The following is a 23,110-nucleotide window of genomic DNA, read 5'->3' as shown; positions in this document are numbered from 1 at the left end:
TTATAACAGAGCAGTTTTAACTTATAAGCGCACAAATTATACGTAGTATTGTTTTAATTCTATAGTATTTGCTCTGCATGAAACCAAACCTACTCTGTTAAAATGAGCACGCGTTCCTCAAAAAGAACATGACAGTCCCAGTGAGCAGTCGCAACTCGCAAAAAATGGACCCAACACTTCCGTGCATAGTCCAAGCGCTGCGTGCGGCGGCGGCCTCCGTCTCCACCACCTCCGCCTCCGCCTCCACCGCCGTTACAAAATCCCCTCAGGCCTCCACTCCTCGCTGCACACGCTCCCGTGCTGCCCCCGACTGGTCCGTCGCTGACACGCTGGTCCTCGTCGAACAGATCGCCGCCGTCGACGCCGAACTGTGGTCCAAGTCCCTCTCTTCCTTTCAGAAATGGAAGATCGTCTCCGATAACTGCGCTCAGATCGGCTTCCACCGCTCTTCCAATCAGTGCAAACGCCGCTGGGAACTCTTGGTCTCTGGTCAGTATCTCAGTTCACTTCTTCGGGTAAAGATTTTAACAGAGTAATTTTGGCTTAATGCAGCGCATGAATCATATGAAATGCTGTTTGATTCTATAGGTCAGGCGCTGCATGAAGCCAAAACTGCTCTGTTAAAATATTTACCCACTTCTTCTATCTTCTTTCACTTATATTGATCCATCTATTCTAACAAGGAAACAAATTGAAATTATTATTATTCCAGATTATAAAAAGATTAGGAGATGGGAGACAATGAGGAACAGCAGCACTGGATTGGGTTTGGGTTCGGGTTCGGTTTCTTATTGGAGGTTGGATCCAGATAGGAGGGAGAGGTTTGGGTTACCGGGTTTGTTCAACTTTGAGGTGTATGGTGCTATGGATGCAGTGATTAAGATTGAAGGTTCAAGAGATATTGATTCCGAGTTGCTTGTCATAGGTCCCATTGAACCAATCGATAAAGAGAGCAACAATGCGAATGCAAATGCTAATAATAATGGTAATACACTTTCTACTGTACTGGCAATTCCAGCTGAGAATGCAGAAGCATTTAATGCTATTGAACATATAGCATCAGAAGAAATAGAGGAAGGGTTGCAATCAAGCGAGGCTTGGGATTTAGCTGCAAAGCTACAAGAGAATGCCGAGCATATACAATCCATACTGAAAGGCGAAAATGGAGGTGACATGATTATATCTGATAATTTAGATACTGGTATTGCAAGGGAAAAGGCGGAGGAGTTGATCAAATCTTTAGGAGGTCTTGTGCAAAGTTTGGATGAGTTCACTGAACTGGTAAAAAGTAATGGGTTAGAAAAAGTTGTTGCCCTTAACTCTTTTACATCAGGTTTTCAGTAATTTTCTCAAGTGCCTGTTCAAGTAAAAAAAAAAAATGGGGCTTTGTTTTACATCAGGTTTAACAATGATGTTAATTCAATTTTTGGTATTTGCTTCATATATGGTTTTGCTCTATTTGATGGGCAAAGAAGTCCTTTGGATATTTTGGGTAGATTTTGGGGGTAGGTAGTTTCGCATTGACTTGTTAATTTGTTTTGGAATTATGTAAATTATCTAACTTTTATTGGTTAATTAAGATGTTAATCTAGCTTTAATTTTTGCAAAAGGAAATCCATTTTTGTTGCACAAATAGCACATATAAACCCCTTCTGGAGACGAGTGCGTATCCTCTGAGATATCTCATATTTTGTGTGACCGATGTGTCTGGTGCCTACTCGGGGATAGCGCAGGGGGGCAGTGTTATTTTAGCTTTGAGATTCGTGCAGAAGTATTTGAACGGTTAAGATTTTTCACAAAGTCACGCAAAATTTGAGATATCTCAGAGGATGCGAATTCTCTGGAGACAAGGCTGTTGTAACAAGCTTTGCATTATAAAGTGGGATTAGATATTCAGAGATTATTTGTTTTCAAATCATTCAATAAGATGAAAATAATTAAACATGAATAATATCTATGAAATATATTTGTCAGTAACCTCTGATGTGCAACAGTATTCTGAGTTCTCATGTGTATATCATTGCTTACCAGTACAACTTAGAACTGTCCTAGCTCTTCACAAATGCCTATGTTTGAAATATTGAAATTTTGAATTTTTTTTTATCCACTTCGTAAATCAATTTATATTTTAGCAAATTTGACATGTATAAATTGATTTATTCACTTCACAAATGCCTATGTATATCATTTAATAATTTATGTTGAACACTCATTTTAGATTTTTTTTTAAAATAGTACCAAATTTAAATATTTCAATAAAACAAGTATACTGGATTTGATTTTTATGAAAAACAACTCCACCGATTCTGCGAAGGCAGTTTACTACGCAAATGAATTTTTGAGTTAATGAATCTCAACCGTCTGATTTTAAACGGAGCTAATTCGGTCTCTGCTTATGACATGGAGGGCCCTTTAATATTAATGCAAATTTAGTCTGCAGGAATCTTAAAGCATATTAGATGATCAATATTCATTAACTCAAAAGGAAATGATTCCCTTTTGAGTTAATGCAGAGGATACGAATTCGGCGAATGTCGTGAATTCATATCCTCTGAGATATCTCAAACTTTGCATGATTTTATGGAAAATCCCAACCGTTTAAGGACGTTCTGCACGAATCTCAAAGCACACAAAATCCTGACCCCCGAATACGTAGGCCACGCAAAAGTTGAGATATCTCAGAGGATACGCACTCGCCTAACAGGGGCTTGTCTATTCACTGGGCTTTTTACTGGACTTTTTAACTGGGCTTGTATATTCCAAATAATTAATTTTGCCAACCCAGGCCCAAACCCAATAACTCAACGTCTCAACCTACGCTTCGAGAGCTCCTGCGCGAAGGAAAAGAAAAAGGTCAAAAAAACCCCTCCGCTCCGCGCTGCGCGAAGAGAAGAGAAGAGAAGAACTGCCGCCTCCGCTCGGCCAGCTATCCCTAGCCTCCCGCCAGTGACTACAATGTAATGTGATTTATAATACTGCAATTGTGTTTATGCTATGAACTTTGTTTTTGATCTTCTATTCGGCACTGAAATTTCTAAAGGTACCTCAATTTGTATATGCATCAAACTTGCATCTGCCAAGACCTTTGCAATTGTCCTATTAGCTAAAGACGTATGCCACTTAGTTGTAAGGTGCAGCTGATCAAATTTCTAAAAAAATGGAGATAACCAGTGACGCAGAAATACCAAACGATTAGTTACAATTGTTAATCTGATTGAGTCCTGCTTAGACTTGAATTTCTTCTTAATTTGACAATTAAATTATTAGAATTGATTTTTAATCTGATTCAGTTCCCAAATTGCTTGTTAATTTCTAGGTTAGCATTACAATTGCTTAGGCATAGGTGGAGTGTTTGAATTTATTTATTAATTGCGGTGGATGTAAACAGTATAGTAGTATACTCAAAAGTTAAAAATATGATGAAGTTTAATTTACAATCGGGTGCTGTGTTTCTCATTGAGAATATGATGAAGTTTAACCAGTTTTCTTCTAAATTATGTTTAATGGCATATGGAAAATTTTGATGGCAAAATGCCAATGGTACCATTTCTACTTTTACTACATTTGAAATGCTTGCTATTTTTTCGAATTGTGTCTTGAACCCGAACCCGATTTTTGCCTACCCCTAGCTCAAATCCTAGCTTCGCCACTGAATATATATATTTTCTCCATTTAAAATAGCAATGGAGAGAATGCTAAAACGGTAGATGCCCGCGAAGTCCCCCATTTTGATGGCGGTGGTGGCAAAGGAGGCCGCTCGAATGGCCGGAATGGAGAGCGAGAAGCAGCTCTATGCCCACTATAACCACACTGATTCTTGCCACTTGCTCCGATGGACTGCTAGGTCTCTCTCTCTCTCTCTCTCATTATATTTTGATACTATATTCTTTGTATTTCCTGAAAACATTGATTCTGCTATTATATCAGTATATTTACCAGAATTTAGAATCTGGTTGAGAACACAGCTTTGTATATAATTAGTTGTTTTTCTGAAGTGTTACAGTAATATTCTTATAAATGTTTGTGGGTTGCTTTGTATTTCCTGAAACCATTGATACTGTTATTATAAGTGTTACAGTAATATTCTGATAAATGTCAACTATTTTAGAATCTGCTTGAGAACACAGATTTGTATATAATTAGTTGTTTTTCTGAAGTGTTACAGTAATATTCTGATAAATGTTTTTGGGTTGCTTTGTATTTCTTGAAACCATTGACACTGTTATTATAAGTGTTACAGTAATATTCTGATAAATGTTTTTGGGTTGCTTTGTATTTACTGAAACCATTGATACTGTTATTATAAGTGTTGTAGTAATATTTTGATAAATGTCAAACTATTTTAGAATCTGCTTGAGAACACAGCTTTGTATATCATTAGTTGTTTTTCTGAAGTGCAGAGAGAGCTACCAGTTCATGTATGAAAGGCCTTGGGAGAAGGTGGTTCAATTTTATTCAAATTTGGTTTCTTGTGGCACTGGTGCATCTGGCCTCTCAGAATTATTCAGAGATAAGGTCATTTTTTGGTTTGTTTAAAATCTTGTTTATGTGACAGTTACAAGTAATTAATTGTAGTATAGTAATAGTCCAAAAAACAAATTAATCAAATTATATATCTTTATATGGTCCTTCAAATTGAATCAATTCATGTTTAACTAATTATTGTTGATCAGCTGTGCTTATATGTAGTTTTTGGGTTGCTGTAATGGGTTTATTTTATTTTTCTTTTACTATAATGCTTTTTATTTGTTTGCAGCTATAACTATTTTCTTCTCTCTCTCCACCACTAAGTACTTATATTTTGTTTGAGGATTAAATGTTGTTATTATTACTAATATCCTTTGTTTTTCTTGCATTATTAGTTTAAATATTTTATTTTTTAATACACAGAAGCATGGTATAGTGAATATAAGTGAAAATGGTGGTAACTCAGAGGAGACGGAAGCAGCAGCCAGTGTAGCTTCTAAAGATAATGAGAAGAGGAGAGGAGGCCGATGGAACCGACTAAATTTTAAAATTATACTTTCATATCACGGCGGATCTTTTGACGGTTGGCAGAAGCAACCAGACTTAAACACTGTGCAAGGGTACAACAAATTTCATTTTGTTATATATATCATGAAATTTATTATGGGTAAGATGAGAAGCATATAATATGGAAAAATACTTTGGGTTCATGTAAAAGAATTTGTTATACCATAAAATACCCTTATAGGGAAAAGCAATTGGCACTATTTATATCTTTACATAGAACCTTCTCTGGTAACTTTTATATGGAAAAATGCTTTGGGTTCATGTAAAATTAATTTTATTTAACTGGGACATGATATAAAATAAGGTGTCAGACCTTAGATATTTTATTATGTTTCTCTACATTAGCTTGTTAAATTTTTTGCAGGGTAGTGGAGAAATCTCTTGGAGAGTTTGTGGATGAGAATAAAGCTAAGCAATTGAAAGAGAGGTCACTCCCGATAGAAGGAAGTGCACAAGTGGCTGGTCGAACTGACAAAGGGGTTACTGCTCTTCAACAAGTTTGTTCATTTTGTTAGTTCAAACTTCAATTCATATATACAAGATTGCACTAAACACCCATTGATCTCATAATTTCATAATAAATTCAGATTAGCATCATGTTTTCCAACTTATTCACTATTTTGTAATTTGCTTTTTTGAAGACACATGGAGGAAGGATGTCAGAGCTGGAGAGATAAAAGATGCAATAAATCATGTTGCACCTGAAAAGCTTGTGGTTTTGGCAGTCTCAAAAGTATTATAATCTTTTTTTTTTTCCCTTTTCTATTTCACTTTATAACTTGGCCCTATATTTTTCATGCAATCATGACCTTCTGGTTAAAGCTGTTAAGGGTTTTATGTGTTTTATTGGCACTTTTTAGATTTTATTACACCTAAAAAATACAAATTTTACTACGGCAAAGTGATTAATAAATTAGGTCAACATGTCTCTTCCTTCACTCATTTCAATTTTCCTCGTATGTTTAGGTTTCAAGGGAATTCCACCCAAACTTTGTGGCCAAATGGAGACATTATCTTTATATCTTTCCCCTCAAAAAAGAAAATCCCAAAGACGATAGTGAGCACATGGATCCTCATAACAGTATATCTAAACCTGATTTTGACTTAGAAGAGGGGGCTATGATTGACATCTCCCAAAAAATGCCATCAGACAAAATCAATGAGGGGAATGTGATTCAAAACCCCGAAGCAAAACCTCAGAGGTTCAGCGTGAACAAGGTGGATCAAATTTTGAGGCAGCTTGAAGGAAAGATGTTATCTTACAAGATGTTTGCACGTGACACACAGGCTTCTAGAAGCATGTAAAGAGCCATTATTGCAAAATTATTTCTAAAAATGCAGTAATTTTTGCAAGGAAAGCTTATGGGCTTTATTTATCTATTCTAGACTGTCCGGTGCATATAATTACTGTATATTACCAAATTAAACCTTTAAAGGGATGGTAGTATGAATAATATGACTCTTACCTCTTGTGCTTGTTTTTTCTTTGTTTCTTGAATTATGTGGGGTATTTAGTCAATAAGATTTGGGTATATAGAGGCTTGACTGTGAGGTTCAACTAATGCAAGTTTGTTAAATTTGAGTACGAGTTGAGTTACGTTGCATGGAAGTGATGGTTAATTGGGTTCTATTGTGCAATTTAGGATTATGTCAAGCTATAGTGCCTATCTGTATGTACAGATGAGGCCTAGATCTGTGTATTTTATAGGGAAGAATAAATCAGTTCTTAAAATTAATAGCTTCTGTTTATATATAATTTCTATTTTCTTGCAGGGGACCTGCTATGGAGTGTTTTATGTTTCACTCCAGAGCAACAGAGACGACTCTTCCTTCTACTGATAAGGTTGTGACAGCAGTTCTTATTTCAGTATATATATATAGATATATATAAATTTTTTTTTTAAAGAAACTTTGTTGAGGCTATTTTGGAAATATAGACTTTTCAAGGTACATCTATGTAATTGGTGAACTAGAGGATCAACCGACTCTTTAATACCCTTGATTTTGTTTTAATAATCACCAATGATAAAGCTGGTATATTATGATTCCAAGACGCTACTTTTATGTGATTTCTCATTTGTTTGTAGAAGTCTGAAGAAGGTATTAGAGTTATGTGTGTAGAACTTGTTGCGAACCGGTTCTTGCGTAAGGTAATGCATTTTTCAAACTCTCAAGTATAGCTTTTCCCTAATTTCTTGCCAGGTCAGGTATTTTTTTGCAAATTTGAGCTGATCAGGGATCAAGTACTGAACCTTTACCAGTATGTTGCTGACCTAGGATATATATATATTTTTTTCTTTGGGCATGCTTTGCTTTGCTTCGGTTCCTGATTCCTAATTTCTTTGTTTTTTTTTAAAGTAATTGCCTTTTCTTTTGTGAGTTCTGGTTTGAAGGAACTGCGGTTTTGAATCTCACATATAATGTAAGATTCTTGCTGAACCTCTATATAATTATGATTTTGTAGATGGTTCGGGTTCTTGTTGCAACAGCTATAAGAGAAGCTGCTGCAGGGGTAGAACAGGATGCATTGATCAACTTGATGGGTGCCACGTGTCGTCGTGCCACAGCGCCACCTGCCCCACCTGACGGCCTTTGTCTGGTTGATGTAGGCTATGATGAGTTTAAGAGAGAAAATTGTTTTATTCTAGATTAGGTATCAGAATAACTTTTTTAAGTTAAAGTGATAGTTTGTTATTCCTTTATATAACTTCTTAATTTCATTATTGATTTTGATGTAAAAGCATTCAAGCAATGATTGGTGTAGATTTGAATTAAATGAATTAATTGTTTCTCTGCCTCATACATTCAAGATAACATTGTGTCTAATTTTTAAATGCATGTTCTGAATTTATGCGTTCCAAGTATTGAAAAAAAAAAAAAAATACTAGTATGAGATAGGGGTGCACAAAAAGCTCATAGCTCATAATTCGATTGAGTTTGATTCGAAAAAAAGTTCGGTTCGAAACAAATCAAATTAGCTTGGTTATGAAACGAATCAAACACAGTTTGGTTCAAAATTGATTCGAATTGAACTCGAACTGAGTCTTGGTTTGAAACTCTTCTTTTTGGTTCTAAACTCTGCTTCAATTTCGAACCAGTTCGGTTCAAAATTGGTTCGAATAGCACCGAATCAAACTAAAAAGTCTTCTTTTCAGTTTGAAACCCTACTTTAATTTCAAACCAGTTCGGTTCGAAATTGGTTCGAACTCGAACTCGAACTAGATTAAGTTCGACTCGGCTTGCAGCCCTAGTAGGAGATGAGGAAACAAACTTAAAGCACATGTATCCAAGGTGTCTGAACTTTCACATAGTTCAATATATATATATATATATATATATATATATATAGCCGAAACATGATATAATGATTATATAAGCAATTAAAGCAATGTGATGCGATACATGTGAAATAAATATAAATGTGTGAGCCAGCATAGTTCACACAATTTCCAGCCCAAATCTCGCAGCCATGATGCCGCATGGACTGGCCCAACCCAACCACCCCAACTGCCAACAGTAAAACCGTTCTACATTTGCACCAATGGTACATAGAGAGGACCCACATATCAGTGACTTAACTAACATGAATTATTAGCTCTTTCTTTGTAGACCAGGTTCAATCGACATTTATCACTTGAGCAGAATTTCTATTCTTAGGCATTCACCTCTAACCCTTGTGTGCTGTGTTGTGTCCTCTTTTCTCTCTCTTCCCCTAATTTCTCTCTCCTTTTCAACCTCTCAAAACAAACACTACCCCCTTTTTCCACACGCCGTGTGACAACACCTTTGTTGCCTCTGCCAAAAAAAAAAATCTAAATTCCTATTGCCTCCTCCTATCATGCCCGGCCAGGCTGCAGGGCCGTGGGCCGTCTCTCTCTTCTCCATTGTTTTCCTTCTCCTAACATATTCTTTTGGTGTTTACGCATTTGCTGCCGATGCTGATGTTCTTCTTCGATTTAGAGACACCCTATCCGTAACCACAGGTGGGTCCCCGGAACTACCCGGCTGGGGCCTAGGCGCTAGCCCGTGCAAAGGAATCGTGCCATTATGGCAAGGCGTGATATGCAACCTTAATGGGACTGTATTAGGGGTACAGTTAGAGAATATGCAGCTGACGGGTACACTACGGCTTGATATCCTAACAGGTATACCGAGTATACGAGCACTGAGCTTTGCAAACAACCAATTTTCCGGCCCCATCCCTGACGTATCCATCTTTGGTGCCTTAAAAATGTTGTATTTGGAGCATAATCAGTTCAATGGGAAGATACCGGGAAATTTGTTTGAGAATATGCGTTCGTTGAAGAAGGTGCATTTGTCGTATAATGAGTTCTCGGGACCTATACCGTCATCACTCACGGTCCCACCAAAGCTGTTGGAGTTGGTACTGGATCATAATAAATTCGATGGGAAAATACCGGAGTTCAAACAAGATACATTAGGGCAGGTGGATTTGTCGTACAATGACCTCGAGGGACCCATACCGGCCGCTTTTAGCAAGTTCAATGCTGTCAAGTTTGAAGGTTAGGGTTTTATTCTACTCCTTAATTTCTCCTTTTTAACTTGCATGATGCCTATAATTCTGCCAAGTTATGATGAATATAAAAAAAAAACAATTGTGTAAATGATGCTGCATTAATTATATATGTGATTCTTAAAGGAAACAATGACCTTTGTGGCGCACCACTCGCTAAGTCTTGCGATTCCTCATTAGCGCAACAACAATTAATATCTCCACCACCATCAACTTCGACAAACTCAACAAACTCAACAAATAAAGCACTTATAGCGGTCCTTGTCATCGTATCGATCGGCTTTGTATTTTCCCTCATTGTTATCTGCATATTTTTACCGAAATGGCGGCAAAAACACAACCATGAAGAAAGACAATCTCAAATCCTTGCACCTCTCACCTCTGCACCGTCAAGGAAGCACAATCCAGAATTCACGGCCCCAATTGAGCAGCCAAGAACCTCCGCAGGGGGTAGTGGTGGTAAAAGAGCAAGAAGGGATGAACCTGGCAAGTTGTCTTTTGTTAGGGAAGATGGGCAAAGGTTTGAGTTAGAAGATTTGCTAAGAGCCTCGGCCGAGCTTTTGGGAAGTGGTGAATTGTGGGCTTCATACAAGGCGGCGCTTTTTGACGGGCCATCTATGGTGGTGAAGAAACTTAAAGCAAAGCACGGGATAGGCCGAGATGATTTTCAAGAACATATGTGGAGACTTGGGAGGCTCTCACACCCGAACTTATTGCCAATTGTTGCGTATATACACAAGAAGGAAGAGAAGATGATTATCACGGATTATGTGCCGAATGGAAGCGTGGCACACATGCTTCATAGTAAGACTATTAAACACAAAACTTTTTCAAGTTCATACATTAATTAGGTATATATATATTGCGTCTATATTATGTCTGATTACATTAAGATTTCCCAAATTAGTTAACTCGATCCCATGAACAACATTGTTAAATGTTAAAGCCAAAATTGAAAACAATACAAATTAATTAGGGGAATTTCATTTAATTTGTGTGTTGTGCATATCATGATAACTTAGTTAACAACATATTAAACTAAACAAATTGTCTTTAATTGTTTTGAAAATTAATTGCTTGGAAATTATGTGAAAACGTGGTCTCAAAGTTTTCAGAACAAATTTCGAAGCAAATAAATAGAAGAAACATGGTAATTACTATACCTTTACTTGTGATCACAATTTTTGCTGAAATCCAAATAAAAAATGGTGTGCAATTGTATAGGAAGTTCTTGTTTTTTTTTTTCCTTTCACCCACAAGACTTGAACTCAAGATGCCTAATTATAACAAATATAATACAAAGCTTTATCTAAAAAAACAAATATAATATAAATCTAAACATGCAGGCCAAGGCTCAAACCTTCCTCCATTGGATTGGCCAACAAGACTAAAAATCGTGAAAGGGGTGGCACGTGGCCTTGCCTATTTGTACGAGGAATTGCCGATGCTAACTGTTGCTCATGGCCACCTCAAAACTCCAAATGTCCTTTTAACCGACACTTTTGAGCCCTTGCTTAATGACTATGCACTGATCCCGGTAATGTCCAGCAGTGTTGCATCAAAGGTCATGGTTGCCTACAAATCACCGGAATGCACCGCACGGGGAAAACCATCGAACAAAAGTGATGTTTGGAGTCTTGGGATTTTGATACTGGAAATTTTGACCGGCAAATTTCCGGATTATCTTCACCATGGTAGTTCCAGCACTGACATGGCTAGTTGGGTCAACTTGGTTGTCAGAGAAGAGTGCGCTAGTGATGTGTTTGATTCGAGGATGGGAGGCACGAAGAATGTTAAAGGGGAGATGGATAAGTTGTTGAAAATTGGTCTCGGTTGTTGCGAGGTCAATTTAGACAAGAGATGGGACTTGCAACATGCGCTTTCGAGGATCGAAGAACTCAAGGAGGAGGGTAGTGAGGATGGACATTCTTCATTCAGTGCTTTCACTGCTGAGGATGAACAATATTTCTCTGGGACCAATAATTGAGTTGGTTTAAATATTTTGTTCAAAAAATATTTAATGTTCTGGCTTTTAAATGTGTAAATTTGTAGATTCATTGCTTCAAGAGCTTTATGGTTATGTTTTTTTTTAGGATGTAATGATAAGGGCCCTACTTTAGATGATTCTTTTTTGCAATTATTCATGCAATGTCGTGTATAGTTAATACATATATATAGTATATATATATATATTGTGCAGGGAAGATATTGTAGTGACATCAAATTAGATTAATTATGACTGTCTAAGTAAATAAATCAAATAACAACATCTAGGTGCCACCTTTTATGTATATTTAAGGCTAGTCTATTTTGTTGTGGTGCAACATTCCATAAGTATATTGCATATATATAAAAGAGAATTTTTCTAAAATATAAAATGCTATATTTGTCTTCCTAGTATATATTAAAGGTTGTCAATATATCATGTGATGATAGTCTAAGGGTTTGTTTCATATCTCTTACGGCGTGTTACCCATAATATATTTTTTAGGAATTTGCTATTTAAGACCTTCTAAGTTTAGTTTTAATTTAAATTTGGAAAGTAGCATTAAATTTAGGTTATATATCAATCTAATAATTAACTTGAATTAATTTAACTAATTAATTAAAAGGGATAAGGTTTGTAATTTAAATCACCAAAAGTCACTCATTCTCGAAAAAGTTGATCTTGTGGATCGACATCCGAGAAAATACCATAACAGTTAAGTTGCGGTTGCACCCATCCTTTTTAGTAGATTTTAGGGTTTACATTTATTAAGGTACATATGACATATATATATGTACATAAACTTGATTGTGTTCAAGTTTATTTTAGTAATGCTATATTTTAGTGTTATGTTTGTGGGCCTGATTCTAGGATTGCGCGGGGGGTGGCAGGGGGGCGGCAGCCCCCTGCGAGCGGTGTCTGAGGTTGCGAAGCACCGCTCTATAGCGCCCGGCGAAAATTATTTTGGAGAAGCGAATTGCATTATAATCCTTTAATCGGCGGCCCAAATCAGCCCAATTTGATATGTAAATTTACAGCCCAAAATTGGTTACTGTGTAGGGTTTGAAACAGTAAATTTCATGTATTTTCGAATATACATTTGTATCTCCCCGTAACACTTGTGTTGTATCCCGAACTTGAAAGTGAATAGTGGATTTTCGCTGGTTGAGTGGCGGCCGTGGGTTTTCTTCCCCTTGAGGGTTTCCCACGTTAAAATTGTTGTTGTTCTTGTGTTGATTGCTTTGATTTCTCTCTAATTTCCTCTTTGATTGTTGATTTTGCTCTCTCTGGTATTAGCCCCTTTCTCAACAACTGGTATCAGAGCGGGGTTCTTTCTTGAGTGGGAGCAATGGCGGAAGAGGGGAAGTTTCGAATTGAGAAGTTCGATGGCTCAAATTTCGGGTTCTGGAAGATGCAAGTTGAAGACTACCTATATCAGAAGGATCTCTATTTGCCTCTCAGCGGCAAGACTAGCAAACCAGCTGATATGGACGACAAGAAGTGGGAGGTACTGGATCGGAAGGCTCTGGGTGCAATCAGGCTCTCGTTGTCTCAGTCGGTAGCCTTTAACATCTCCAAGGAGAAGACCACACAAGATGTGATGAAAGCCCTAACTCGAATGTATGAGAAACCATCGGCATCAAACAAGGTATTCTTGATGAAACGGTTGTTTAATATGAAGAAATCTGAAAACAAATCTATGCAAGAACACTTGAGTGATTTCAATACCATCACGAGTCAGTTAGAATCCGTGGGTATTAACTTTGATAATGAAGTGCTGGCCCTTGTTATCCTGTCGAGTTTACCAGAAAGTTGGGATAGTCTGGTTATGGCTGTGAGTAACTCTTCAGGGTCTAATGTTCTCAAATTTGAGGATGTAGTAGGGGTTCTTCTTGATGAAGATACACGGAGAAAGAACAACTCGTCTGGTGACATTTCTGGTACAGCCCTGAATACTGAGGAACGGGGCAGATCCTCAAGGAGGGGTAATAGTAAAGGATATGGACGGTCACAGTCTCGGAAAAGTCAGTCAAGGGGTACTCAATTAACTTGCTGGAATTGCAAGAAGAAAGGTCATCTCAAGCGTGATTGCAGAGCACCAAAGAAAAGGGTGGATGAGAATGACAAAACCAGCAGCTCGATGAATGTCTCAAATGAATCAGGTTCAGAAAGTGAAGCGCTGATTATGTGCTGTGACGGCAAAGATGACTGTTTGTGGCTATTAGATTCTGGTGCATCGTTTCATGCCACTTCAAATAGGGAGTATTTCCTCAATTATGAAAAGGGGAATTTCGGCAAGGTGTATCTTGGTGATGATGAACCATGTGACATAATTGGTAGAGGAGATGTGCAGATAGGTATGCCAGATGGGAAACAGTTGAGGTTGCAGCATGTGAGACATGTGCCAAAACTTGCCAGAAATCTGATTTCTGTAAGCCAACTTGCTGATGATGCAGGGTTTGAAACAAAGTTTACTAAAACATCCTGGAAGCTGATAAAAGGTGCTATGACAGTAGCACATGGGCAGAGAGATGGCAGTCTCTACAAGGTTTTGAATGAAAACTCTATAAACATGGCCTCCTCCAAAGTCAGTGCAGAGGTATGGCATCAACGTCTCGGGCATATGAGTGAAAAAGGAATGAAGGTAATGGTGTCAAAAGGGAAGTTAGATGGATTGTTACATGTAGATTTGTCTTTCTGTGAAGGTTGTGTGTTTGGAAAACAGAAAGTTGTTAGCTTTTCTAAAAGTGACCGAACTCCTAAAGCTGAAAAGCTAGAACTGGTACACACGGATGTCTGGGGACCTTCACAGGTATCTTCTCTTAATGGTTCTCAATATTATGTTACTTTCATTGATGATTCAACTAGAAAGCTTTGGGTTTACTTTATGAAAAACAAATCTGATGTGTTTGAAATTTTCAAAAAGTGGAAATGTCTAGTTGAAAATGAGACAGGTCTGAAGCTGAAATGCTTAAGATCGGATAATGGAGGTGAGTATTGCAGCAAGGATTTTGATGAGTACTGTGCCGTGAATGGCATTAGAAGAGAAAAAACAGTACCAAGGACACCACAGCAGAATGGCATAGCTGAGCGCATGAACAGAACCATCACAGAACGCGCCAGAAGCATGTTGTTGAATGCTGGTTTTCCTAAAAATTTCTGGGCCGAAGCTGTGAATACCGCTGCATATCTGATCAACAGAGGACCGTCTACTGCGATTGACTGCAGATTGCCTGAGGAGGTTTGGACAGGAAAGGAGGTAAAACTTTCACACTTAAGAATTTTTGGTTGTATTTCCTATGTCCATGTTAGTGCTGAAAATAGATCAAAGTTAGATGCAAAATCCAAAATATGCACTCTGTTAGGATATGGAGGTGATAGCTTTGGTTATAGGCTATGGGATCATAAGAGCAAAAAGGTCATAAGGAGTAAAGATGTTATTTTCAATGAGGATGTTTTGTATAAGGATAAGATTAAAGAGAAGAAGGAACTAGAAAAGTCCAAATATTTTGAGTTTGGTGAAACTTCTTCTAATGATCTTGGTCAGCGTGTTGTAGAACAGGTTGGTGAACAGGTTGATGAACATGTTGATGAGCATGTTGATGAAAATGAAGATCAGGAGGAGCCAGAGACACCACCCATTGCAGTTCGACGTGAGAGACGAACTGTCACTGCCCCAAACCGTTACTCTCCATCTCTTGACTATCTATTGCTTACAGATGGTGGTGAGCCTAGCAGCTATGATGAGGCAATTCATTCTGAAAGGAAAACAGAATGGAAGAAAGCGATGGATGAAGAGATGAACTCACTGCATGCAAACCAAACGTGGAAATTGGTTAAGCATCCAGTCAAAAAGGGGGCAATTCAAAACAAATGGGTATACAGGTTGAAACAAGAGCATGATGGCTCTCAAAGATACAAGGCCAGATTGGTGGTGAAAGGTTTCCAACAAAAGGCAGGTATCGATTTTACCGAAATTTTCTCTCCTGTGGTAAAACTCTCTACAATTAGAACTGTTCTAAGCATTGTTGCAGCTGAGGATCTGCATTTAGAACAGTTGGATGTCAAAACGGCTTTCCTTCATGGTGATTTGGAGGAAGACATATACATGGAGCAACCAGAGGGTTATGTAAAGGCTGGCAAGGAGAACTTCGTGTGTAAGTTGCAGAAAAGCCTTTATGGTTTAAAACAGGCTCCAAGACAATGGTACATGAAATTTGACAGGTTTATGTCAGGAAATGGATATATTCGTTGTCATGCAGATCATTGTTGTTATTTCAAGAAATTTGAAAATTCTTACATTATTTTGCTCTTGTATGTCGATGATATGCTAGTTGCAGGTTCTGACATGAAGAAGATTAAAATCTTGAAAGAGCAAATGGCAAGGGAATTTTCAATGAAAGATCTAGGGGCAGCCAAGCAAATCTTGGGTTTGAAGATTGAAAGGGATAGAAAGAACAAGTTGCTAAAACTGTGCCAAAAGGAGTACATATCAAAGGTGTTGAAGAGGTTCAACATGGAAGGTGCAAAACCGGTTTGTACACCTTTAGCTGGTCACTTCAAAAATCTTTCAAAACAACAATGCCCCAAGACAGAAGAAGAACATAAGAGAATGGAAAAGATTCCATATGCATCAGCAGTGGGTAGTCTCATGTATGCCATGGTCTGTACAAGACCCGACATTTCTCATGCAGTGGGAGTTGTGAGCAGGTACATGTCTAATCCTGGTTTTGAGCATTGGAATGCAGTAAAATGGATTCTCAGATATCTTGCAGGAACAAAAGATATGGCATTGTGCTATACAGGTGCAGACATACAATTGCATGGTTTTGTTGATTCTGACATGGCTGGAGACATGGATAGTAGGAAAAGTACCACAGGCTATGTGTTTACTCTTGGCAGTGCAGCAATTTCTTGGGTGTCAAGGTTACAAAAAATTGTTGCATTATCTACCACTGAAGCTGAGTACGTTGCAGCTGCTGAAGCATGTAAGGAGATGACTTGGTTGCAAAACTTGTTGAATGAATTGGAGCACAAGCAAGTAGATTGCTGGTTACAAAGTGACAGTCAGAGTGCAATTCATTTGGCGAAGAATTCTGCATTTCACTCAAGGACAAAGCATATCGACATAAGGTATCACTTTATTCGGACTATGCTTGAAGAAGGATCTTTTAAGTTGGAAAAGATTCACACTAACAAGAATCCTGCAGACATGCTTACCAAGTCAGTCACTAGAGAGAAGCTGGAATTTTGTTCGGCTTCTCTTGGTCTTGCTACTTGAGGATGGCAAGACGCCGTCGCCAAATGACACTACAAGAGGAGGTAAATCTACTACTCAAGGAGATGATTTGGGAATCAGTCCCAAGTGGGAGATTTGTTATGTTTGTGGGCCTGATTCTAGGATTGCGCGGGGGGTGGCAGGGGGGCGGCAGCCCCCTGCGAGCGGTGTCTGAGGTTGCGAAGCACCGCTCTATAGCGCCCGGCGAAAATTATTTTGGAGAAGCGAATTGCATTATAATCCTTTAATCGGCGGCCCAAATCAGCCCAATTTGATATGTAAATTTACAGCCCAAAATTGGTTACTGTGTAGGGTTTGAAACAGTAAATTTCATGTATTTTCGAATATACATTTGTATCTCCCCGTAACACTTGTGTTGTATCCCGAACTTGAAAGTGAATAGTGGATTTTCGCTGGTTGAGTGGCGGCCGTGGGTTTTCTTCCCCTTGAGGGTTTCCCACGTTAAAATTGTTGTTGTTCTTGTGTTGATTGCTTTGATTTCTCTCTAATTTCCTCTTTGATTGTTGATTTTGCTCTCTCTGGTATTAGCCCCTTTCTCAACATTTAGCTTGTTTAATTAGCCTCTCACTTAATTATGTGTCTTTGCTACTAGATCAACAGACTAAAATAAACTTGAACATAACTAAGATACATATGACATATGACATATATATACTTTCTAACTATTAAATGCAGGTTACATGCATCAAGAGGGAAAGGGATGAAGACAGAAGGACGAAATTATTACCTAAAAAAAAGTACCCAAAGCTTCATATATATATAAATTATTACAAATATGTCCATATCTCTCCATGCATGAAACGCATCAAACTTCACCTCCTATTTAATTAAGAACACCAGGTAGCTTGGAATTAACCTCTCTACATAGAACAAAAAACCAAAAAAATGGAGAAAACGAATGAAAATCTTCAGAAAAATAGCCCATTGAAAATCTCTAGTAAGCGAAAACGCCATAATCAGGGATGCACCAGTGCTACAGCAGGAGATGTCATCTTTGAGATTGGATTGTTTGTGGTATTTCCTGTGCAGCCAGTGGCAGTTGGTGGTGCAGCATCAACCCAATGCTGCTTCTGTAATAAGAATCTCAAAGGGAAAGATATATTCATGTATAGGTACATATTTCTCTATAATACTGTTTGGCTGATCATAATTTTAAGGTTCTGAAATTAAACCTCTTTCTCTAAGGTTCTTATATAGAAAACATTGTTGAGACTTGAGATCTAGCTCTATGCAAAACCAAATTAATATAGTGGAAAATAAAGCTAGTTCAGTACAAGAAACATTTCGAATTTGATTTCGCATTCATAGAGAGCGATATAAAAGTTTTAATTATTAATTGTCCATTGCGTTAAACACTAAGAACATGATTTATTCTATTATTATAAATGATTTATTCTAATTTTGATATGAGATGATCAAAGTATGTTTTGACTCGTTTGACAACAAAAAATAGATTTTGTTTTTTTAGATAATTTGATGCAATTTTAGCTTGTATGCAAGTGACATTAATTTTTTACATTAATAAGCAAAGAGCATGGGTTCATTTATATATAATTTGAAATGATAAAGATGGCAAGAGAGACTTACAACACCTAAGAGACAATTAAATTACAACACAGTGGAGGGGTTTTATTTTCATTTGCTTTTTCTTTTTTCTTGTCTTTTTTATTTTTTATTTTTTTTATGGTGTGTGGCAACTGTTACACATTTTGTATCAGCCAATCTGTTACTAATTAAATGGTGATTCATTTTAATTATAATTTTACTTTCCAGCACTTGAGTAAGCATTAATTGTTTTACATTCTCTTATCTTTTTGCAGGGATAAAGGCTTTTGTAGTAATGAATGCAGATCAAGGCAAATCAATGAAGACACAATAGAATGAAAGCCTAGTGAAGTGAAATATATAAGGCAATTATAACATATCTTTGTTTTGGGCAAGCATCCAAGCTAGAGATTCAATAAGATTGAAATGGCAATTTAGTGTGAGAAGAAGAGATGATATTTTTTTTAGGAAATTATGGAGTGGAATGTGTTAATTATTATCTATCAACATCTCTTGTTTAATTTCAGTGTTTGTTGTCTTATGGAGTTGCTATTTGCTAATGAAAACATTCATCAATTGTTCTTTTTGTTTATATTCTTAATTTGATAATTATTAACAGTCTTAAAAAAGAATTAGAGAAGACGTCATTTTGAACGGTTGGCTACGCATAATTAATATATAATTATTGGATGATTGATCTGAATCCTTCAATTTATTAATTGTACTGCTATATGGTTTAATAAAATCACTTTTCTTACAACGATTTTATTTTTTATTAAGGAGAAGTATCAGAGGTAATATGATATTTTGTTATTGACTTGATTGTTTTAATTACATGCATGTGAAATCTTACAACAGTTTGGCCACTAAAACATGTGATATCTTTTGGTTTCTTAGCCAAAATTACAATACATAGTGTTGGATGTAAAGTATAACAAAGCCTTAATTTATTTCATTTCATTCAATCACATCTTCTAGTACTGCATACCCTAATAAAATATCAAAAGTAGTGCTGCGTTACACTGCCACAAAGAGATAAAAAATTTAATGAGTACGTAGGTGCCTTATACCTTCCATTGCAGTTACAAACTGACAATACAAACTTTCCTTGTGAGTACTGCCTTCTTTTACTAATTAACATGAGTAACTGCTTCTAATAAGGGGACAAGTTAGAAGAGGTTTATTCCTCATGTGCTTGGAGCTTCAGTCTGTATGTGAACTGGGTTGAGCCGTTTAGGATTTAGGGTTTAGGGTTTGTGATTCGAAAAATCCGGTTGTATTATGTAAAACATGCCTACAGAACAATTGTACTTTTTCATATATGTGTAAAATTAGATATGTAGTCATATTATAATTTTCTTTTTCTTTCTTAATACGCCAAAGCTATCATCTTTAAATTCTTTCCAATTGTTCAGAGATATATATATATATATATATATATATATAATGTAAGATTAATATGATGTTTATAATTACTTGCTCCTTTAAAAGTGTATGTGTGTTAATGTTTTAGGTTGAGGGTACACATGAGAATTGTCACATAATTAATATTTTTGTTGGTTTTGGTATGATGCAAATACACGTAAGCCGTCAAAGGAAAATGCCGAAGATAACCACAAGATTATTACTGTGTTACGAGGTGTTCTTCATGTGTTTATCCTTCAAAAGTGAAACGCTCATTTCTAATGCTTCGTCTATGTAGCGTTTTGAAAGATGTTAAAGCATGTTTTTTCACTAAATCTGTTCTCTTATGATGAATTCTGTGGATGGTTTGTTTCTTCCTACACCTAACAGTTCAATACCAAACAAAGATCATTTTCAGTTTCTTTTATTCTCTTTTCTCTTCTCTCTCTCTCTCTCTCTTTTGAGGAATACTTACCTATTTCATTCTACTTTTTTCATCTAATAACACTGATCTTCTGCGACGGATATGCATTTACAGTATATACTTGTATAACTATTCTTTGTTTGAAAAGCATGCCGTGATATAACATTTTTCAGGCATTTCTGATCAGAAAGATTCAACTAGTTAAAAAAGGATTTGAACAAACATTATATAAGCAAATAGATGGTTTAGTTAAGATCTCCTGAGATTATGATCGCAAAATTAAAATACTATAGTTAAGATCACGTAATTTTGATCGAGAAACAAAACACGTGAAATTTAATACGCGTGCGACAAAAGAGCACTTTTATACAAGAACTACTCATTAATATTTTACAAATGAATTAGATGAAGGAACTGAATTAAGATCCCATGCCGTGATTTTCATCGCACGTGTAAAATGCTGCAATTAGTTAAGATTGTGTGATTTTGATCGAAAAGATAGACACGTAGAACTTAATACACGTACTAGTTAAGAGCAATTTAACAGTAGCAACTATTTTCCAGACAAATCTGCATGCTCATATAGTCAACTACTGTGATCGTTCGCATATCAACTAAATAGGAAATACAAACAAATTGTAGCTTGTACAATTAATAGAATTCAGAATAACTCAATTTAGAAACTTCAAATTGAATGTCATTATACAATAATTGGTACACCAAAACTGTTAAAATAACAAAAACATTGAACTGAGATAGTCACAAAGTTGCTTGCAGAATTCTTATATATCTTTCATAAGCACTTCCCTCGTATGATCCTTGTTCGCCACCTCATCCCGTTCAGGCGTTCAACACACAAACAAACACACATAAAAGCACACAGAGAATTAAGATTCTTCTCACACATGTTTCCTACGTGTATATATACAACACCTAAATGAATCACCGAGACACAAACATGTACAAACTCCTCCCAAAAAAAGCAGAGCAAAAAATGACGGCTGTCGGACTGCAAATCATAGCTACGATGAATTTAGAGGAAGGTGGAATAGGAAAATTATCTGCTGTAAGTGCTGCAAAGTATGCGGCACTGTGTGTCGGTACAATGCCGCATGATATCAAAACTAATAATAATATTGTTGAGGAGAGAATCAGCATTTTTTATTTGGGGTCCCCACCACCATCAGTTGAGCCGCATGTGCTCAGGATGAACCGCTGCATGGTTTGTCGACAGCGCCTAGAGAGACAAGACACTTTCATGGCTAGGTATGTTCAAATAGTTCGTCATTTTTTTTTTTTTTTTTATGTTTTGTGATGCTTTTAATTTCCATGTAATTTTTCAATTTTAAGTCACAATTTGTAGTTATCTGACGTATCAAATTGTTTTTAAACGATCAAAGCAGTTACAAAAGATTCGAGATTTTTTTTTTGTTGCCTTTTTTTTCTCCTCTTTTTTCCCTTCCTCTTTTCATCTTTATATTTTTTTTAAGGTGGCGTGAGGGGGGGGTGCTTAATTACTTTGCTGCCACAAAGTTTTTATTTTTTAATTTTTTAGATAGGGTTTGGAGTGGGTTCCATAACACTCAGATATATTCTATCAGAAAAGGAAAGACAAAATTAATCAAATGTTAATTAGAAGTTCCTTAATCGTGGTCATTTAAATATGAATGTATATTATATATGAATATATAGAACTTCTTTCTAGTTTTATTTTTTTTCCTTGACATTTTTTTTTTTTAATTTTGTTTTAGAGGGATAGCATTTTGCAGCCCTGAGTGTAGAACCAGTGATGAGGCTGGGATCGCGAAAGTAGAGCCCAGTACTGAGGCCCAGGCCCACAATTCTCCTAAAAAATTGAAGGGTAGAGCAAGGCCCATTTGAGCTTTGAGCTACTGCTTATATTTTTTTCTGACAATATTTATTAGTGTTTGTTATTTTTGTGTTCTGTTTTTTTTTTTTTTTTTTTGTGTGTGTGTGTGTTCGGCTGACATTTGTATTTTGTGAAAAGCTCCAGTATATCAATTTTTTGTTGGATGGAATTCTAGTCGGAAAAATTGAAAGAAAAACAAGGAAAAATAAATATTAAACAAAACAAAAAAGTAGTTAAAAAATCTAAACTGAGCCACTCGTAATCTAACCCATTACATCTCAAGCTCCAGTTGGGTTTTCTGCTAGTGTGTGTATATATATATATATATATATATATATATGAGATAGTGCTCAATGGCACTATATTTCTATTTTAAAAATTTAAACGACCGATTCGAACCGCTGAACATGATCTTCATATTGAAATGTGCTTGGAGATCAAATTTTACATTTTTTGAAATTTTTTTACTATTTATTAAGAAAATTTTGAAAATCGTTGATCCAATAGTCCAGAAATTTTTACTGTTTTTAACTGTTCACAGCAAAACAATATTTTTCAAAATTGCTTAATAAATAGTAAAAAGATTAAAAAAAAATGTAAAATTTGGCCTCCAAGCACATTTTAATATGTAAATCACATTTAACGGTTCGGATCGGCCATTTGGACTTTCAAAATGAAAATATGGCGTGAAATATAAACTCGTTTTACTCCATGACTCACTGTAGCTCATCTCTCTGTCTCTCTCCCTCTATATATATATATATATATAGAGAGAGAGAGAGAGAGATAGGCTAATATCAAAATGTTTGCACCAACCCCACCCGTGCAACCAAGTGGTTCTCCGATTTTCAAAGTCCAAACGACCGATCCGAACCGTTAGATGTTTAATCCACATTGAAATGTGCTTGGAGACCAAATTTTACATTTTTTGGAATTTTTTTGCTATTTATTAAGATGGTTTGAAAATCGCTGTTTTTATTAAAATTCTGCACCACTGGAAAACAGCGATTTCA

The 23,110-nt window shown here is 36.4% G+C and overlaps 3 protein-coding genes across 4 annotated transcripts; all 3 read left to right on the top strand.

Moving 5' to 3' along the window:
* Positions 1-120: 120 nt before the first annotated feature.
* LOC144556965 (sequence-specific DNA binding transcription factor) lies at positions 121-1,598 on the top strand. The gene is made up of 2 exons (XM_078305479.1): positions 121-489; positions 713-1,598. Exons 1-2 carry the CDS (start codon positions 129-131, stop codon positions 1,342-1,344), a joined length of 993 nt encoding a protein of 330 aa, XP_078161605.1. The 5' UTR covers positions 121-128; the 3' UTR covers positions 1,345-1,598.
* Positions 1,599-3,669: 2,071 nt separating this feature from the next.
* On the top strand, positions 3,670-7,868 carry LOC144556916 (Pseudouridine synthase family protein). 2 transcript variants are annotated; one of them, XM_078305425.1, is made up of 9 exons: positions 3,670-3,844; positions 4,401-4,515; positions 4,891-5,087; positions 5,399-5,544; positions 5,676-5,767; positions 6,001-6,335; positions 6,808-6,877; positions 7,125-7,184; positions 7,499-7,868. In XM_078305425.1, exons 1-9 carry the CDS (start codon positions 3,708-3,710, stop codon positions 7,685-7,687), a joined length of 1,341 nt encoding a protein of 446 aa, XP_078161551.1. In that variant the 5' UTR covers positions 3,670-3,707; the 3' UTR covers positions 7,688-7,868. The 2 variants fall into 2 exon arrangements, with proteins under 2 accessions (XP_078161551.1, XP_078161550.1); XM_078305424.1 differs by having other exon boundaries at positions 7,122-7,184.
* Positions 7,869-8,749: 881 nt separating this feature from the next.
* Positions 8,750-11,749, top strand: LOC144557010 (pollen receptor-like kinase 4). The gene is made up of 3 exons (XM_078305550.1): positions 8,750-9,557; positions 9,695-10,372; positions 10,915-11,749. The coding sequence occupies exons 1-3, from the start codon at positions 8,873-8,875 to the stop codon at positions 11,553-11,555; spliced, it is 2,004 nt and encodes a 667-aa protein (XP_078161676.1). The 5' UTR covers positions 8,750-8,872; the 3' UTR covers positions 11,556-11,749.
* The last annotated feature ends 11,361 nt before the right edge of the window (positions 11,750-23,110 follow it).

This window comes from Carex rostrata, chromosome 7 (assembly GCF_964058835.1).
Source record: "Carex rostrata chromosome 7, lpCarRost1.2, whole genome shotgun sequence".
In the NCBI taxonomy this organism is placed as follows: domain Eukaryota; kingdom Viridiplantae; phylum Streptophyta; class Magnoliopsida; order Poales; family Cyperaceae; genus Carex; species Carex rostrata.
The sequence above is the reverse complement of the archived record's forward strand: the minus strand, read 5'-3'. Positions and strand labels throughout refer to the sequence as shown.

What these genes read in the sequence shown, in the direction of transcription:
- LOC144556965 (XM_078305479.1), top strand. Translation starts at nt 129, where the DNA reads ATGACAGTCCCAGTGAGCAGTCGCAACTCGCAAAAAATGGACCCAACA. An exon ending in CTGGGAACTCTTGGTCTCTG is followed by an intron (nt 490 to 712) that starts GTCAGTATCTCA and finishes TTATTATTCCAG; the next exon opens with ATTATAAAAAGATTAGGAGA.
- LOC144556916 (XM_078305424.1), top strand. Translation starts at nt 3,708, where the DNA reads ATGCCCGCGAAGTCCCCCATTTTGATGGCGGTGGTGGCAAAGGAGGCC. An exon ending in TCAACAAGTTTGTTCATTTT is followed by an intron (nt 5,545 to 5,675) that starts GTTAGTTCAAAC and finishes GCTTTTTTGAAG; the next exon opens with ACACATGGAGGAAGGATGTC. An exon ending in CTCTTCCTTCTACTGATAAG is followed by an intron (nt 6,878 to 7,121) that starts GTTGTGACAGCA and finishes ATTTGTTTGTAG; the next exon opens with AAGTCTGAAGAAGGTATTAG.
- LOC144557010 (XM_078305550.1), top strand. Translation starts at nt 8,873, where the DNA reads ATGCCCGGCCAGGCTGCAGGGCCGTGGGCCGTCTCTCTCTTCTCCATT. An exon ending in CAATGCTGTCAAGTTTGAAG is followed by an intron (nt 9,558 to 9,694) that starts GTTAGGGTTTTA and finishes TGATTCTTAAAG; the next exon opens with GAAACAATGACCTTTGTGGC. An exon ending in CGTGGCACACATGCTTCATA is followed by an intron (nt 10,373 to 10,914) that starts GTAAGACTATTA and finishes CTAAACATGCAG; the next exon opens with GCCAAGGCTCAAACCTTCCT.